The sequence below is a fragment of the Nannospalax galili genome, unplaced genomic scaffold (genome assembly GCF_000622305.1).
Source record: "Nannospalax galili isolate Female #2095 unplaced genomic scaffold, S.galili_v1.0 scaffold538, whole genome shotgun sequence".
Classification (NCBI taxonomy): Eukaryota; Metazoa; Chordata; class Mammalia; order Rodentia; family Spalacidae; genus Nannospalax; species Nannospalax galili.
The window spans coordinates 2,029,186-2,046,716 of record NW_008343842.1 but is presented as its reverse complement, the minus strand read 5'-3'; the positions used below and the strand labels follow the sequence as shown (position 1 = coordinate 2,046,716).

General features: G+C 45.2%; 1 protein-coding gene across 3 annotated transcripts in view; it reads left to right on the top strand.

Annotated features, from left to right (window-relative positions):
• Nucleotides 1–11,202: 11,202 nt before the first annotated feature.
• The window catches only part of Tbc1d22b (TBC1 domain family member 22B), an 81,928-nt gene continuing 75,599 nt past the window's right edge, over nt 11,203–17,531 (top strand). For all 3 annotated transcript variants that reach the window (XM_008840056.2, XM_029566948.1, XM_008840055.3), the window contains exon 1: nt 11,203–11,417. In XM_008840056.2, coding sequence (XP_008838278.1) covers nt 11,362–11,417 — 56 coding nt within the window. In that variant the 5' untranslated portion in view covers nt 11,203–11,361. The remainder of the gene's footprint in view (nt 11,418–17,531) is intronic.

Sequence of the window (17,531 nt, the reverse complement as noted above, 5' to 3'; positions counted from 1 at the left end):
GTGTATTAACAGAATGTTGAGCGAAAGAAGCCAGTTGCTGGAGCATATGCACACTGTGATGCTATTTATAAAGTTTCAAAACATGAGAAACATGTTGTTTATGCATACACACATATGTAGTTGTCTGCAATACGTGTGGGGATGCTAAGCTGTAGCTCAGGATCATAGCTTGAGAGGGAGGGAGGGAAGAAGAGAAGGAGAGAGAAAGAGAGAGAGGAGAGCTCACAGAGGGACAAAAGCTCTAACAACATTTCAATCTTTTTCTTCTATGCTGTATCTGCTTTTTTGTTGTTTTTGTTTTTCTTTTGAGACAGGGTCTCCCTGTAGCCCCAGCTGTCCTGTAACTCACTATATAGACCAGGCTGGCCTCGAACTCACAGAGCTCTGCCTGCCTCTGCCTCCCAAGTGCTGGGATCAAAGGCGTGTACCACCACGCCCAGCTGCATTCTTTAGTATTTACTGCCTGGCTTGGCCAGCCTTGAGCTGTGGGACAAATCTGGTGTGCTCTTTTTGTTAGGCCTGTGAGCTGAAAATGGCTTTTACATTTTTAAATTATTGGAAAAATTGAAAGAACATTTTGTGACATGTGGACATATCATAAAAGTTTCAATTTCAGTGTTTATGATAGAGTTTTGAGGGAGCACAGTCACATTATTTACCTATGATGGATCTAAGCTGCTTTGCCTATGTAGAGGTTGGTGTGCATGTAAGTACACCATGTGCACACAATATCCACGGACACCATGGCATGAGAGCCATGAAACTGGAGTTAAGGACAATTGTGAGCTGCCATGTGGGTGCTGGGAACTGAACCCAGGTCTTCTGCAAGAGCAGCCAGTGCTCTTAACTGCTAGGCCATCTTTCCAGCCCCCAAGCTGCCCTTTTGAAAACAATTTGTGTCTGTTTGTGTATGATGGGGGAGAGCACATGTCCCAGCATGCATGTGACAATCAGAGGACAATTCCCTGGAATCAGTTCTCCAGTTCTCTCTTTCCACCATTGGGATTCTGGGGATTAACTCTGATCAGCAACTTGACAGTAAACACCTTTACCTACTCAGTCATCTCACCAGTCCAATTTGACCCTTAAAAGAAATTGTGTGGTGGCTGGAAAGATGGCTCAGTGGTTAAGAGCAGTGGCTGCTCTTGCAGAGTACCCGGGTTCAGTTCCCAGCACCCACATGGTGACTAACAATCATCTGTAACTCCAGCTCCAGGGATTCCGATACCCTCTCTGACAGAGGCCAGAAGAGAGGGTTGGATCCCTTGGAACTGGAGTTAAGATGGTTGTTAACTGCCATATGGGATCTGGGAACTGAACTCAGGTCCCTTGAAAGAGCAGCCAGTGCTCTTAACCACTGAGCCATCTCTCTGGCCCCAGCTTGCTCTCTTTTTCTCTGTTTCCTTCCTTGACAAAATCTGTGTATTTTTGTTAATGTCAGGCAGACATTTTACTCTCTACTTTTTGAAGTGTCATATTGCATTCAAATTGCAGAACAGCTGGGGCTACAGGGAGACCCTGTCTCAAAAAGACAAAAAAAAGAGTTTTTTTCACATTTATTTGTGCATGTGTTTGTGTGTGTGTGTGTACCTGACAGCACTCAAGTGGAGGTCAGAGACAACTTTCAGGAGTTGGTTCTCTCCATGTAGGTCCTGGGGCTCTAACTCAGGACATCAGGCTTGGTAACTATCACCTTCACCTGGTGAGCCATCTTGCTGGCCCCAAAATTACACATTTAAAAAAATATATTTTATTTATGATTTTTATCTTATGTGTACAAGTGTTATGCCTGCATGTAAGTAATTGCATCCATGTCGTCAATGCCCACAGAGGTCAGAAGAGGCTGTTGGATCCCCTGGAACTGGAGTTACGGACAGTTGTTAGCTGCTATGTGGGTGCTGGGATTCGAACCCGGGTCTTCTGCAAGAACAGTGTGCTTAACTGCTAAGCCATCTCTCCAGCCCCCAAATTTACACCTTTTTTTTTTTTGTTGTTGTTCTTTTTGAGACAGGGTCTTCCTGTAGCTCCAGCTGTCCTGGAACTCACTATGTAGACCAGGCTGGCCTTCACAGAGATCCGCCTGCCTCTGCCTCCCAAGTGCTAGGACTAAAGGCATGCACCACCATGCCTGGCCAAATTTACACTTTTTTGGGGGAGTTCTTTTTGAGACAGGGTCTTCCTGTAGCCCCAGCTATCTTGGAACTCACTATGTAGACCAGGCTGGCCTTGAACTCACAGAGATCCTCCTGCTTCTGCCTCCCGAGTGCTGGGATTAAAGGCATGCACCACCACACCCGGCTAAATTTACACTTTTAAAAAAAAAGATTTTTATTTTTTAAAATCTATACATGTGTGTCTGTGTGTGCATATGTGCATGTAAGTGAGGTTTCCCAGAGAGGCCAGAAGAGGGTGTCTGATCCACTGGAGCTGGTTACAGGCAGCTGTGGGCCAACTGACATGGGTGTTGGGAATGGAACTCACATCCTCTGCAAGAGTAGTATATGCTCTTAACCTCTGAGCCAGCTCTCCAGCCCCCAAATTTGCACTCTTTAATAGCATAATATGGTTCAAGTTTACAAACCACATATTATAATTTGTGTAATTGCTTTCTCATGTTTAAACATTGCACTGTTTCCATTCTTATTTTTGAAGATTTTGGTTTTGTTTGTTTATTTTGTGTTTTTATTTGTTTTTGAGACAGGGTCTTCCTGTAGTCCCAGTTGGCCTGGAACTTTCTATGTAGACCAGATTGACCTGGATCTCACAGAGATCCACCTGCCTCTGCCTCCTGAGTGCTAGGATTAAAGGCGTGTGCCACCACATCCAGCTCATTTTTTTTTTTTAATTTTGAGAAAGTGTCTTGTGTACCCTGGGCTAGCCTTGAACTTTCCACATAGCCGAGTTTGATCTTGAACTCCTGATTCTCCTGCCTCCACTTCTAAGTACTGGTCTACAGGTGTTTTCCACCAGGCCTGGCTATTTACCTCTATTTTTTAATTGGTTACCAAGCAAAGAACATCTTTGTCCAGAGTCCCTCACTCCCTTCTTTTGACTGACTTTCTTAGAATAAATTCCTAGTAACAAAATACCTAACCCTCCCTTCATCCCTCTAAGCTCTCTTTACTCCAAGAGACTCTTATTTAGCTGTTCCTCCACCTTCTCTGACACTCTGATCTCTCTCATTTGGCTCTTCCTGGGGAAGGGGTTCTAGAAGATTCTCCTGGCTCTGAATCCTAGCCTGACCTCAGGCTGTCATTGGTGGGCCAGCATTCTGCAGTGTCCCATGAGACTCCCCTTCAGTGTCCTGTGCTGCTCTGTGACGCTCCGGCTGTCAACTCTGTGGTCTTCCCTCCAGTCCACTGTGTTCCCCCGAGGTTAAAGTTCCACCACTGATCTCTCTGGAAGTCCAAAGGCCTCTTTTCTGTCTTTATTTTTATCTTCTGAGTGAGGTACCCTGCTCTGAAACGCACCCCACACACACTTTTGCAGGTCTTTCTTCTTTCCTCTTCCTACTCGGGCCTCATCCCTTTCTCTGAGGCTCTGACCACACTTGCCTCAGCACACTATATTCAGACATACTTTATTACCTTAACTCTAGTTCATTCCATTCTAAGTTGTTTGAGTGAAGATGAAGTTAAGGAAGAAAAACTTGCACATAGATTGAGAACACTCCATTTAAACTTTGCAAAAAAAAAATCCTTTCATGGGGAGGGGCAGTGAGATGGCTCAGTAGTTAAGGGCACTTGCTGCCAAGCCTTGACTCCCTGGGTTTGATTTCTGGGACACACATGGTGGAGGAAGAGAACTGACTCCTAAAGGTGGTCCATGTGCTGTGGCATGATTGTGCACTTGTGGGAGCACACACAAACACAAATAAATACATTTAATAAAGAATTTAAGAAAAATCCTTGAGGTGAATACAAGGAACACAGGCTTTGGTGTTGGTAACAGAAGTTCTGAAAGTGATGTCACAGGTCAGCAGTCTCATCACTGAGAACTTTCTGGAAATGCAGAATTTGGGAACCACTTCAGATCTACTAAATCAAAAGCTATGCTTTTTGTTTGAGACCAAATCTCACACTGTAGCTCAGATTAGCCTGGAACTTAATATGTAACTGAGGATGGCCTGGAACTCATAGTCTCAAATACTCTGGGTTTATAGGCATGAACCACCATGCCTGGCTAGAATCTAAGATTTTTTTTTTTTTTTGGTTTTTTTGAAGCAGGGTCTCCCTGTAGCCCCAGCTGTCCTGGAACTCACTATGTAGACCAGGCTGGCCTTGAACACAGAGATTGGCCTGTCTCTGGCTCCCAAGTGCTGGGACTACAGGTGAATGCTACCACACTTGGCAATTCAACCATTTTTAAATGAATTATTTTGTGTGTCTCTCTGTGTGTGTGCCATGGTATGTGAGTAGAATTCAGAGGCCAACCTCTGGGAATCTGTTCTCTTTCCACCATGTGGTTCCCAGGAATCAAACTCAGGTCACTGGGTTATCAGGTTTGGTGACAAGTGTCTTTACCCACAGAGACATCTTGTTGGCCCCACTATCACCCTTCTGACAAACAGGGCTGATAATTTGGCTATTCAAGTGACCTCCACCCTCACCCTCATCGTTCGAAGTATAAGAACATTCTCCTGAAGCTATAAAAAGCTTTGAAGAAAATATACTTTTTCAAAAGACAAAGACTTTTTCACCCAAGAGCACAGGCAAATTCTGCAGTCTTTGGCATGGTAGACACATCCAACTGGGGACAAGGAAACAGCCATTCCCAACGAAAAAATGTGCAAAGCAGCATGGACCCAGACTAGAGAAATGGCTCGGTGGTTAAGAGCACTGGCTGCTCTTGCAGAGGACCCAGTTTCACTTTCCAGCACCCACTTGGTGGCTAACAACTGTCTGTAATTCCAGTTCCAGGGGCTCTGATGGCCTCTTCTAGCCTCCTTGGGCATTGCACACATGTGGTACACATACATACATGCACAAAAGGCACTCATAGATATAAAATAAAAGTAAATAAAAAATATGGACCAAAAGAGAGCAATCATTTATACTTCTATTTCTTTTTTTTTTTTTTTCAGAGCTGAGGACCGAACCCAGGGCCTTGCGCTTGTTAGGCAAGCGCTCTACCACTGAGCTAAATCCCCAACCCCTATACTTCTATTTCTTTCACTCAGTGAGTATTCAGTAAGTGCCTGTCATATGCCAGACTCTTAGATGCTGGGGATAAAGCAAAACAAAGCCCCTGCTTTGGAGTTTACATTTCCAGGGTTGGAAATGGACTATGAACAAGTCTATATACTCTGGCTTGCAGGGAAGTGCTGTAGAGAAAAATAGAATGATGGGGCTTGCCACCTAAGGTTAGGGTGAGCCTAGAAAGGTAAAGGAACTTGGGAATATCAAACACTATGAGGGAGAAAGCTATTTGAGGATCTAAGCCAGGGAATTCTAAGCAGAAAACACAGCTACTGCAAAGACCTTAATTTAGGAACGAGTGAGAGTGTTTACAAGTCAGCAAAAGACCAGAGCGTGGCTGGAGGAGTAAAGGAAGGAGGAGTCAAAGAGACGGGGGGGGGGGGGGGGGGGGAACAAAACAAGGCGGGTCTTTGGGAAAGATGGTGGGGGGGGGGGGAGAGTGGAATCAAAGCATGCTGAGTCTTTGAGAAGCATGGATGTGGGGCTGGCGAGATGTCTCAGTGGATCCAGGCACTTACCGCCAAGTCTGATGACCTGAGGTCAGCTCCTGGGGACCTCACCCCTATCCCCATGGTGGAAGAAGAGAATCAAGTCCCAAAAGTTTTAATCAACTCCCAAAAGTTGTCCTTTGACTTCCATGCATGTGCTGTGACACATGTACGTACTTGTACACATGGTCTCGTGCATCCCAGGCTAGCCTTGAACTTGCTATGTAGCCAAGGGTGACCTTGAACTTCTGATCCTCCTGCCTCAATCTCCCTGACAGGCATGCAAAACCACATCTAGTTAGGAGGCTTGCATTTTGTGCCAAATATGAAGAGAACCCTTGCAAGGTTTTGAGCAAAGGAGAAACCTGTGAGTTACATTTTAAAAGCTCCTTGGTTTTCATGTGGAGAATAGGACCCTAAAGGGTAAGATGCAGGAAGGCCAAATCACAGTTTACTATAAGGGTACAACTGAGGTGCACTGAAGATGTAGCTTAGTAGTAGAGTGCTTGCCTAGCACACAAAAGGTCCAGGGTTTAGTCCACAATATGAATCACTGGTCAGGTGTGGTAGCACACACCTTTGGTCCCAGTGCTTGGGAGGCAGAGGTAGGTGGATCTTTGAATTTGACATTACCCTGGTCTATACACTGAGTTCCATGCCAACCAGGGCTACATAGTGAGACCCGGTCTCAAAAAAAAGAGGGATGCAATTGGTCTAGATGAGGGTAGCTATGATGGAGGTGATGAGAAAGGGTCCAATATTCTTGACTTCCCTGTCACATATTAATTTAAAATTTTTCAATAGATGGGGCTGGAGAGACGGCTCAATGATTAAGAACACTGGCTGCTCTTGCAGATGACCTGGGTTCAGTTCCCAGCACCTACTTGGCTGCTAACAGTCATCCTTAACTCCAGTTTCAGGGGATCCAATGTCCTCTTCTGATCTCCATGGGCATTACATGCATGTATGTTCTTATGTGCATGCAGGCAAAACACTCATCCACATAAAATAAAAATAAGTTAAAAAGAAAAAATTATCATCAGGTGACTAAAGCTTTTCTTTTTAAAGAAATCTTGGCTAGAAAAATATTTTAAACACAGAGAACAAAGAACAGCAGTAACAGGACATCTTTGAGTTGAGTAATGTTCAACAACCCCCTTAGGAATCCATGTTATTTAACATTTCATAAATGATTTTAAAAAGGGATACTTTGAGACATTTTTAGGTCCACAAATTATCCTTTCCCTTCCAGGCAGTGAAATGTCAAATTGATAGGGAGCTAGATGCTAAGCCAGGCCTGCTGGGGCACGACTGTCATCCCAGCACTTGGGAGGTGGAGGGAGGAGGATCAGGAGTTCAAGGCCAGCCTCAGCTATAGGAGACCCTGCCTCAAAACAATAATGACAGAAATAGAGAGTCAGATGGTTAATCTCAGTTGTCAGCTTGATAAGATTTAGCATCACTGGAGCTGGAGAGATGGCTCAGCGGTTGAGAACACTGTTCTTGCAGAAGGCCCGGGTTTGAATCCCAGCACCCACATGGCAGCTAACAACTGTCCGTAACTCCAGTTCCAGGAGATCTGACAGCCTCTTCTGTCTTCCGCGGGCATTGCACAACACAGGTGCACTTACCTACATGCAGGCATAACACTCATACACATAAAATAAAAATAATAAAATATTAAAAAAAGATTTAGTATCACTGGCAAGAAGGGTCTCTGGGAATGCCTATGGGGGAATTATCTTGATTAGGTTAATTCAGGTGGGAAGACTCACTCTAACTCAAACATATACATATATGCATACATACATACAATACACACACAAGGTATCATCCTCAATCTATCTATCTATCTATCTATCTATCTATCTATCTATCTATCTATCTATCTATCTATCTCTCTCTCTCTCTCTCTCTATCTGTCTGTCTGTCTATCATCTGTTATCTATCATCTATCTATCTATCATCTGTTATCTATCTATCTCTCATCTATCTATCTATCTCTCATCATTAATCTGTCTATCGTCCATCTATCATCCAATCATCTATCCATTATCTATCTATCTATCTATCTATCTATCTATCTATCAATCATCTATCTATCCATCCCTCCACTCACCCTATCTACCTATCTGTCTATCTATGTATTTATCTATCATCTATCTATCTATCTATCTATCTTGGTAAGGGTCTTGCTACCAAGCTGGCCTTGAACTTCATCACTCTCCTTACCTCAGCCTCCCAGTGCTGGGACTAAAGGCGTGCACCGCCACACCCAGTGTGATATCAGCTCTCCAAAAGTTGGAAAGGCCAGCAAAAGTTCTGACCATCCAGAATAAAGATAAAAACATCAGTTTGAACAAAACCTCAGGATGTCCTTCTGTTGTAGAGTTCTACCCTCCAAGCCAAGCAACTACCATCTTCAGGAGTTCCACTGCACCTGCTTATCACAGCTGGGCTTGTTGACTGCTCACCTCCCTTCCCACTAATTACATGTGGTCTCAGGGACCCAGGGAGGGGACTAGAGTATATAGGCTGGGGAAGACTAGAGGGGACTCCATCTGCACAGCCATGGAGGAGTTCATCGTCCATACTGAATGAAGACTTTCCAGTGTGGCTGTTTTGGGGTCATCTGCTCCTGCCCAGAACCCCTTACCCATGCTCTGTAAGTAGGCATAATAAACTCATTGAACTTTGGTTTGTCACTGGACCCTTAGAAGGGGGGTGTATGTAGACATTGTTTAGTACCTCCTTCCCCAGGGAGAAAATTCTCTCAACACCTTCTTAGGGGCTGGTGTGCAGTATTTGGTTACTGCATCCTAAGAAAAAGAAGAGAAAGGCAGGTAAGGTGATTGAAAAGGTAGAGGGGGTTAGAAAGCTGGCTCAGTGGTTAAGAGCACTGGCTGCTTTTCCAGAGGACTTGGGTTCAGTTTTCAGCACTCATATGACTACTAACAACCATCTTCAATTCCAGGGGCTCTGATGCCCTCTTTGGCCTCCGTGAGCAGTGCATGCATGGGTGCACTTACATTCAGGGGAAACATTTGTAGATGTAAAATAAAAATAAATAAAAAGCCAGGGGTGGTGGCGCACGCCTGTAGTCCCAGCACTTGGGAGGCAGAGGCAGGCGGATCTCTGTGAGTTCAAGTCCAGCCTGGTCTATATAGTGAGTTCCAGGACAGCTGGGGCTACATACAGGGAGACCCTGCTTCAAAAAGACAAAAGAAAAAAAATTTTTTTAAAAGAAAGATTTTTTAAAAAAGGATAGAGGAACTTTAGTTTCATGGGTTAAATAGCCATAAAAAAGGTCAGATGCAAGTCTATAAAACCATGAAAGAATCAGAGACAGTAGAAACAGTCCCTTCATGTATGATTGATTGATTTTTTTTTTTTTTTTTTTTTGTCTTTTTGAAACAGAGTCTCCCTGAAGCCGTAGCTGGCCTGGAACTTACTACGTAGATTTGGCCTTGAAATTACAGAGATGTGCCTGTCTCTGCCTCCCAAGTGCTGGGATTAAAGGTAAGCACCACCACACCCAGCCCTGTCATTTTTTTAAAGACTGACTTTTGGGGCTGGAGAGATGGACCTGTTAAGAACACTAGTTGTTCTTGCAGAAGACCTGGGTTCGAATCCCAGCACCCACATGGCAGCTAACAACTGTCCTTAACTCCAGTTCCAGGGGAACCGACAACCTCTTCTGTCCTCCGTGGGCATTGCATGACACGGGTACACTTACCTACATGCAGACAATACACACATACACATAAAACGAAAATAATAAATAAAAAAAGTATTAAAAAAAAGACTGACTTTATATGTATCTCTCTTTGTCTAGTACGTGCACATGCATATGGCTACCCATGGAGGTCAGAAGAGGGTGTCAGATCTCATGGAGTTGGAGATACAGGTGGCTGTGAGCTGCTTGATATGGGTGCTGGGAATCAAACTGGGGTCCTCCACAAGAGCAGTACTCACTCTTGATCACTGAGTCACCTCTCTAGTCCTCTACACCTTAAAATTAGGAAGCAAAAGAGGCTTGAAAGTTGGGGTACTGTCTATATAGAAAGATATCATTGGAGAACATTTAAAAGAAGTCTTTCTAGCCAGGTGTGGTGGCACATGCCTTTAATTCCCCAGCACTCCAGAGGCAGAGGCAGGCAGATCTCTGTGAGTTTGAGGCCAGCCTGCTGTGCACAGTGAGTTTCAGGTCAGCTGGGGCTACAGGGAGACCCTGTCTCAAAAAGACCAAAAAAATTTTTTTTGAAAGGGGGTTCCTTAAGAATTCCCCAATATAGTGGGCCAGCAAGATGGTTCAATGAGCAAAAGCACTTGCTGCTAAGCCTGACAACCTGAGTTTGATCCCCTGAATCCACACGGTGGAAGGAGAGAACCGACTCCAGCAAGTTTTCCTCTGATCTGCACACATAGACTGTTGCACATGCATACTGATTCACTCCAAATAAATAAATACATAAATGTGATAAAAATAAAGAATTCTCCAATACGTAAAAGGAATGGATTGGCAATTGCTGAATGGATTGGGGGGTAACCAGCTCGTATTCACAGTCCTTTGTTGGAATAAAAACTACTTTGGACTAACCAGTACTGTCCATCTTCCCCCAAATCATCCTGGAACACAACCACAGAAACTCAAAAAGGAGAATCACTGGCATGATATCTAAAGATTTCAGCATGCTAATATTGGATCTCATTCTGAGTCAAAATTCAATTAAAAATCAGTCTGAAGATGAAAGATTTATAACAGGTTAATAAGGGAAGTTAAGGGTTTTGGGACGCAGGTACATCCTTCGTCTTTGTGATTGATATTTCTGGAATATCGTACATCTTCAGAAGAAATGGTACTTAGAAATCTGAATTGGGGAGATAAGCTAAGAACGTTTCCTAAGCATGACTTGTCAGTACCTGAGTTATCCTCATCAGAAAGTTAAGACCTAAAAGAGGGAGTCCATCACTTGAACTTGACAGCTCAAATCCCTTCATAGAGTTCAGTCAGCAGGAGAGAGAAAGATTCTGATGAATTAACTGCTACTCACTGTTTACAGTTGCCAACCGTGGCCTACGCCGCACCCATCTTCTTTCGAAGGAAAACTAAAGAGATTGGGGTCTTAACGGAAGACTGCCAGAGTTGGGTTCACAGCTATCACAAGAGCCCTTCCTTGTACATTAAAGATTTATTTGTATATAAATATGTTATGCTGTCTCCCTCCCCAAAATTAAGAGACCCAAAATCTCATCCCTTCAAAAAGAAAAATCTCTCTTCCTTCTCCCCAATAGCTCTTTTTCTTCTTTTACCTGGTTTTCTGCCTCCCCAGGTAAGAACTTTCAGCCCCGCCTTCTAGCTCTTCCAAGCTCCGCCTTCCTTGTCCACCTGTGTGCTCAGCCCCTGACGTAGGCGGGGGCTTCAGCGGCCCGTAGGATCCCGGATTCTGATTGGTCCATCTGTCCCCGGGCCTGCGCAGCCCACCAATGGCAACGGCGCTGGGCGGGGAGGGAGGGGGGTGCCCATATCCAAGATGGCGCCCCCAGGAGCTGGGAGCGGGTGACCCGCGGCGGGGAAGCGGCCTGAGCTGGCCGTCAGATTGCGGGGTCCCCGGGGGCCTGTCGCGGGGCGCCCCCGTGACCCTTCGACCAGGCCTTCCCCCCTGGCCGGAGCGATGGCCGCCGAGAACAGCAAGCAGTTTTGGAAGAGGAGCGCCAAGCTGCCGGGGAGGTGAGCCCAGGACGCCGGGAAGGGAGAGCGGGGATTGGACCAAAGCCTTCCGGAGCCTCATCTCTGAATCCCGCGGGCCTGGGGTTCCCCAGAGGCCCGAGGGCTGGGGTGGAGGGAGCCGGGGCTGGGGCATCCATCAAGCAGAGGGGCCGGGCTGCAGACTGGGGTCTGGGGGAGGGGGACCCCTGCTGGGAGGTGGCCCGGGGGCCAGGTGTGAGGGGCCGTGGAGTGGGGTGAGGAAGCCACTGGCAGCCTGGGCTTGGAGGGCCGCCCCCAGAGCTGCTTCCAGCACTCCGGCAGCATGGGTGGCCTCTTGCATGAAGATGGTCCCCTGGCCTTGGTCCACTCTCCCACCCCGCAGCTCAGCGCATTCCAGTCTTCCTCCTCCACTACCCAGGGGTTCTGGTGGTGTGTGAGCTGGAAGACTCGGGGATGAGGGGTATTCTCCAAGCCTGCCCTTACTTTGTCTTGAGTTGGTCCTTTCTTATTAGGAATTATTCCAAGATGACCAGAAGATGGGGCATTTTCCAAGCATTTGTCCAACCTGAAAGTCACCTCTTCCTCCCTGTGCAGTAATGTTCTTTTTGTGCAAATGCATTAAATTCTTTCATTCTTCAGTTTTGTTGGAGACCAGGCCTTCCGAGTGACTTACTGTTTATTTTTTCTTTCCCTTCTTGGTGTATGTTGACACTCTGAGCAATTGTCCTATCAATCTGCTGTTGGTTTACAGGTTGAGTTTGTTTTGGGTTGAGTCCTGGAAATCGAATGGAGTGTGTGTTTCAGTGTTAAATTTCAGATTTCTGCCAGCCACAGGCTACTTGGTGTTAGAAATCTGTGTTTGGTTATGTCCCACATGCCACCTTTCCTGATTTACTTAGGTCTTTACCTTCTGGGGTAATCTTTGGATCTCTGTCTCTCTTTCTGTCTCTGTCTCTGTCTCTGTCTCTCTCTGTCTCTGTCTCTGTCTCTCTCTGTCTAAATACTGAATCTAAGAGCACACATGTGAGGCATGCACCCTACCACTTAGCCACAGCCCTTGCCCTCTCTTGTCTCTCTCTGTCTGACTATCTCTGTCTCTCTGTCTCTCTCTTTAAGAGAGAAATGAGTCTGTAGTGCCTGTGGCACTTATTTAAGATCCTGTTAGAAGTATGGATCTACAGGGGGAACTGGCATTTAGCAATACATATTAAGGTAATACTAGGGAATGCAAAGGTAGCTCCAGACCAGAGTGCTGTAGTGTTATGGCGCGCACACACACAGTGTTGCACACACAGTGTTGCCGTGTTCTGTGTTTTTAGATTAGCACCACTTCCTGCCATCTGATTTCTTTTCCTTCCTGGCCTAGCGAGCTCTCCAGTTGTGCAAACGGCTGTTCTCTGGGATTTTCCATGGAGGGATCATCACATTTGGACATCCTTAGATTGTAATCAGTGGGAAAACTCCTAAATCAGGAAGCAGTAGCGGGGGTCAATGGGAAATGACATGGTCTTTGTGTCTTTGGACCACCAGGTGTGATGTATTAGTCTTAAAAAAAAGTTTTTTTTTGGATTATAGGAACTTTTTAAAAATACTACTTAAAAATTATATGTACTTACTTAATTGTATCACTGTGTGTATGGGTGGATGTGTGCATGTGACACACATGTGTAACAACTTGCAGGAGTCGGTTCTCTCGGGGTTCGAACTCAGGTCGTCAGGCTTGGTGGCAGGTGTCTTTACCTGCTGAGCCATTCCACAGGCCCAAAAGCACTACTTTTGGGACATAGGAAGAAGAGCCTTCAGTTTCTTCAAGTGTATAGAGTCATAGAAGCGAGAACTTTGGAGTCCAGAAAGATCTGGGTTTTTTTCAGATTCTTCTACCTGTGTGATTGACAATCTCTCTAGGCTTCAATTTCCTTAGCTATAAAATGAGGAGTAATAATCCTGTCCTCAGGGTTGCTGTGAAGATGAAATAGAATACCCTATTTGTAAAGAACCTAGGACAGTGATTATTTAGTATATTGTAGTTAATAAATAGTAATTATTAATATTGCTGTTATTATTAGAGTGAGTACACATTTAAAAGAATGTTTCTGAGATCCTACCCCAGTACTGGTTATTTGTCTTGCTTAATGTTAAGTCATTAAAGTGTTGCCACTGTTCATAATAAAGCTGTGTGCTCTTAGTAAAGAAGCCCCAGGGGCCCCAATGTGCGGGAGAATGCTGAGGTTCTTTTTGACAGAAAGTGCTTTGGTTCAAGAACAGATCTTTTGATAGCTGGGCATGGTAGTGCACACCTTTAAACCCAGCACTCGGGAGGCAGAGGCAGGGGGATCTCTGTGAGTTCGAAGCCAGTCTCAGCTTCATAGCGAATCCAGGCCAGCTGTGACTACAGGGAGACCCTGTCTCAAAAAGACACCAACCCCCCCCCAAAAAAAGGATAGAACTTTTGGGGCTGGAAAGGTGGCTCAGCAGTTAAGAGCACTGACTGTTCTTGCAGAGAATCCAGGTTCAATTCCCAGCACACACATGGTGGTTAACGTCTGTAACTCCAGTTCCAGGGGATTTGACACCTTCTTCTGACATCTGTGGGTGGGCATTACATGACATGTGTGCACTTATATACGTGGAAGCAGTACCCTCATACACATAAAATTAAAAATAAAAACAAAAGAATAGAACTTTTACATCTGAACTCTTTGAAGACCAACTTTTTTTCTGGGTTGGCAGGTGCCACAAATGAGCACAATTGACCAGGACTAGGAGTGAAACTAGAACTCACAGAGATACACCTGCCTCTGCCTCAGAGTGCTAGGATTAAAGGTGTGCACCACCACGCCTGGCTTTTATTTATTTATTTATTATTTATTTATATTTATTTAATTTTTGTGTATGAGTCTTGACTGCATGTATGCCTGTGCACCGGCGCGCATGCCTGGTGCCTACAGAGACCTGAAGAGGGCGTTGGAGCCCCTGGAACTGGAGTTCTGGACAGTTGTTATCTGCCATGTGGGTGCTGGGAACAGAACACCAGTCCTCTGCAAGAGCAGCCAGTGCTGTTAACCGCTGAGCCATCTCTCTCCAGGAGGCCTGGTTTTCTCTTCTTAGAAGATTGAAAGCTGAGAAAGAAAAAAAGAATCAAGCCATGGCATTCTGCTATCAGTTTCTTTGATCGTGATGGAGCTACTTTAGTGAGAATAGAAATTTTATTAAACAAAATAGCCCAAAGTTCAAAAACAAATGAAGCATTCTTTTTAAAAAGTAATGTTTTGGGATATAATTCACATACCATAAAATTCATTGTTTTAAAGTGTACAGTTCAGCAGCATTTAGTATTCTTATCTTGAGGTAGATGGTGTTGTCTGATTTCAGGTTTGTCTAATTTCAGGATTAAAAATTTCTTTTATAAATTATTTAAAATTATGTATGGTGCATATCTGTGTATAGGTATGTGCACATGCATGCAGTGCCTGTGGAGGCCAGAAGAGGGCATCAGATCCCTAAACCTGGAATTACAGGAGATTGTGAGCTGCCTGATGTGGGGTCCTCTGCAAGAGCAGTGTGTGCTCTTAACCTCCCAGCCATCTCTCTAGTCCCTCAGTCACTTCCTGTTGCCTCCCTCCTCAGAGCCTGGCAACTCATCTCCTTTAATGTTTCTGGATTTACCTATTCTGAACATCTCTTACCGTAGAGTGATCTGCTAAGGAGCCCTTTTGTGATTTGCTTCTTTTACTAAGCACAAGATTTTCAGGCTCATCCATGTTGTAGCATGTGTCAGTATTGTTCTTCCCTTTTATGACTGAGTAATATTTCATGGTGTAGAAAACTTTTGTTTATCACACATTTTTTTTTTTTTAAATCCACTCATCAGTTGATGGATTTGGATTGTTTCCTGATTTCTTTGCTTCTAGGAACACGCATACACAAGTTTTTGTAGGGGCGTGTTTTCTGGTTCTTTTGTGTCTATGTAGGACCAGGATTGCTGGGTCATGTTGTTAACATGGTGCAAATAAACATCTTTTCAAGTTGTGCAGTTCATAAGAGTCCCATGTGCTTAGTAGATCAAATGGTCATTGTATTGATTTGTAGGAAGATTGGCAGTATGTAGTAGCATTGTGATTAGGAGTACAGGCTCTGACTGCCTGGGTTCAAATCCAAGTTCTGCCTTCTCCTAGTTGATGTGGAAGTCAGTCAGCGCCTGCATGCCTTCGCCTCTTCGTCTGTAAACCAGGGTTATGGTGGATCTAAGAGGATGAAGTAACACCTAACAGGTGGTAAGGAAACACTCGGTAATGCCAGCTACGGGAGGGACAGTAGTTACCACGGTAGTTCAAGGTCTGTGTTTGTCCTATGTTTTAGTTTCTGCAAGTGGAATTGAGAAGCTCTGATCAGTGGTGCGTCTGGAGGCCCAGGGGAGCCCTGGGCAGAGGTGACCAGATCACCACCACCTGTTGTTAACTAGGCACAGGGTTGATGGAGACACAGAAGCCTTCGGGAGGACAGCCAGGGCTGCGGTGTTGCCCTGAAGAGGACAGTTAGGTAGGACTCTCAAATTCCAGCAGGTCATGTGGAGGGCTCAGCAAGTTCCCCTGCCCGCCCCTGCCTCCAGCGCCTCTGGCCCACTAGGCCTGTGGGGCTGAGGAAGGTGTTTCTTAGTTTTTGGGGTTTTTTTTTCCTGTAAAGCTTAAAATTTTTTTATTTTGCCAGGTGTGGTGGTACATGCCTTTAATCCCAGTGTTCATTCTCCGTGAGATGGAGGCCAGCCTGGTCTATATAGTGAGTTCCAGGCCAGCCAGCTGGGGCTACAGGGAGACCCCGTCCTCCCCCCAAAAAAAAACAAAACAAAAAAAGAAATTTTCTTTTATTTATTATTCCTGTGGGTGTGAGTGTGGAGGGTGCTTTGGCAGCTTGCTCCAGTCTTGGTGAGTGGGTTTCTCTCCTTCCATTGTGGGATCTGTTGATTGAACTCAGGTCATCAGGCTTACACAGCAAGTGCCTTTACCCTCTGAGTCATCTCACTTGCCTTGGAAGTTTCTAACAAGTTCTGTGCAGCAGCTGGTTTTGAGGTTGTAGTTGGAGAACCACTGAGAATGTTAACATTAGATGGAAAGAGATCCGAATCCTGTGCTGTGACTTTCTTCATGGGGGTCTTGAACAGTGTGCATCTCGTTCTTACCCCTTCCAAATAACCCTGGCTTCCACCTGCACACCACTGCAGAGCTGCTCTGTCTCACTCCGTGGTCTCAGCACTCATCGAGTTCTCAACCCCCGTTGCTGTGTCTGTGTTTCTATTTCTGCTTCGTATAGTAGTTCCTGGGCAGATCCTCTGGGCATGTCAGCACAGATCCAAACCTGAGCTGTTCTCACCTCTGCACCCCGATTCCCCTGCATCCTCCTCCTTTGCCCGGACACCTGCTGGAGCCTCCAGCGTCTCTTCCTTTCCCTCTGCAGGCCTCTCATTTCTGTTTGAATATCCTCTTAGTCTTCCAGACCTTTTGTGGCTGGAAAGATAGGCCAAGTTAAGGACTTTTTTTTTTTTTTTAATACTTTATTATTTTTATTTTATGTATATGAGTGTATTGCCTGCATGTATGTGTGCTCTTAACCACTGAGCCATCTCTCCAGTCCCAAGTTACATAGTCTTAGCCCTTAATTTGCAAGAACATTTTGCTATTTTTTTTCCCTCCATGACGGGACTCAAACCCAGGGCCTCCCTCGCACATGCTAGGCAGGCACTGTACAGTGCTGCCCCCCCCCCCCCCCCCCCTTTTTTTTTAACTGTTGATTTTCAAAATCAGGTCCTCATACATGCTATGCAAGGACTCTGCTACGGAGCGACATCTACAGCCCAGACTGTGATCTTAATCCTGAGAGCAGTGAAATGCCCTTAGAAAGCTGAGTGGGGAGACGCCATCAAATTTGTAATTTTGAAAAAGATTTTATTTATTTTTATTTTATAAGTGTTTTGACTGCATGTATGTAGTGCACCCATGCATGCAATGACCACAGAAGAGGGCATTGGATCCCCTGGAACTGGAGTTACGGACAGTTGTTAGCTGCCATGTGGGTGCTGGGAACTGAACCCTGGTCCTCTGTAAGAGCAGCCAGTGCTCTTAACTGCTGAGCCATCTCTCC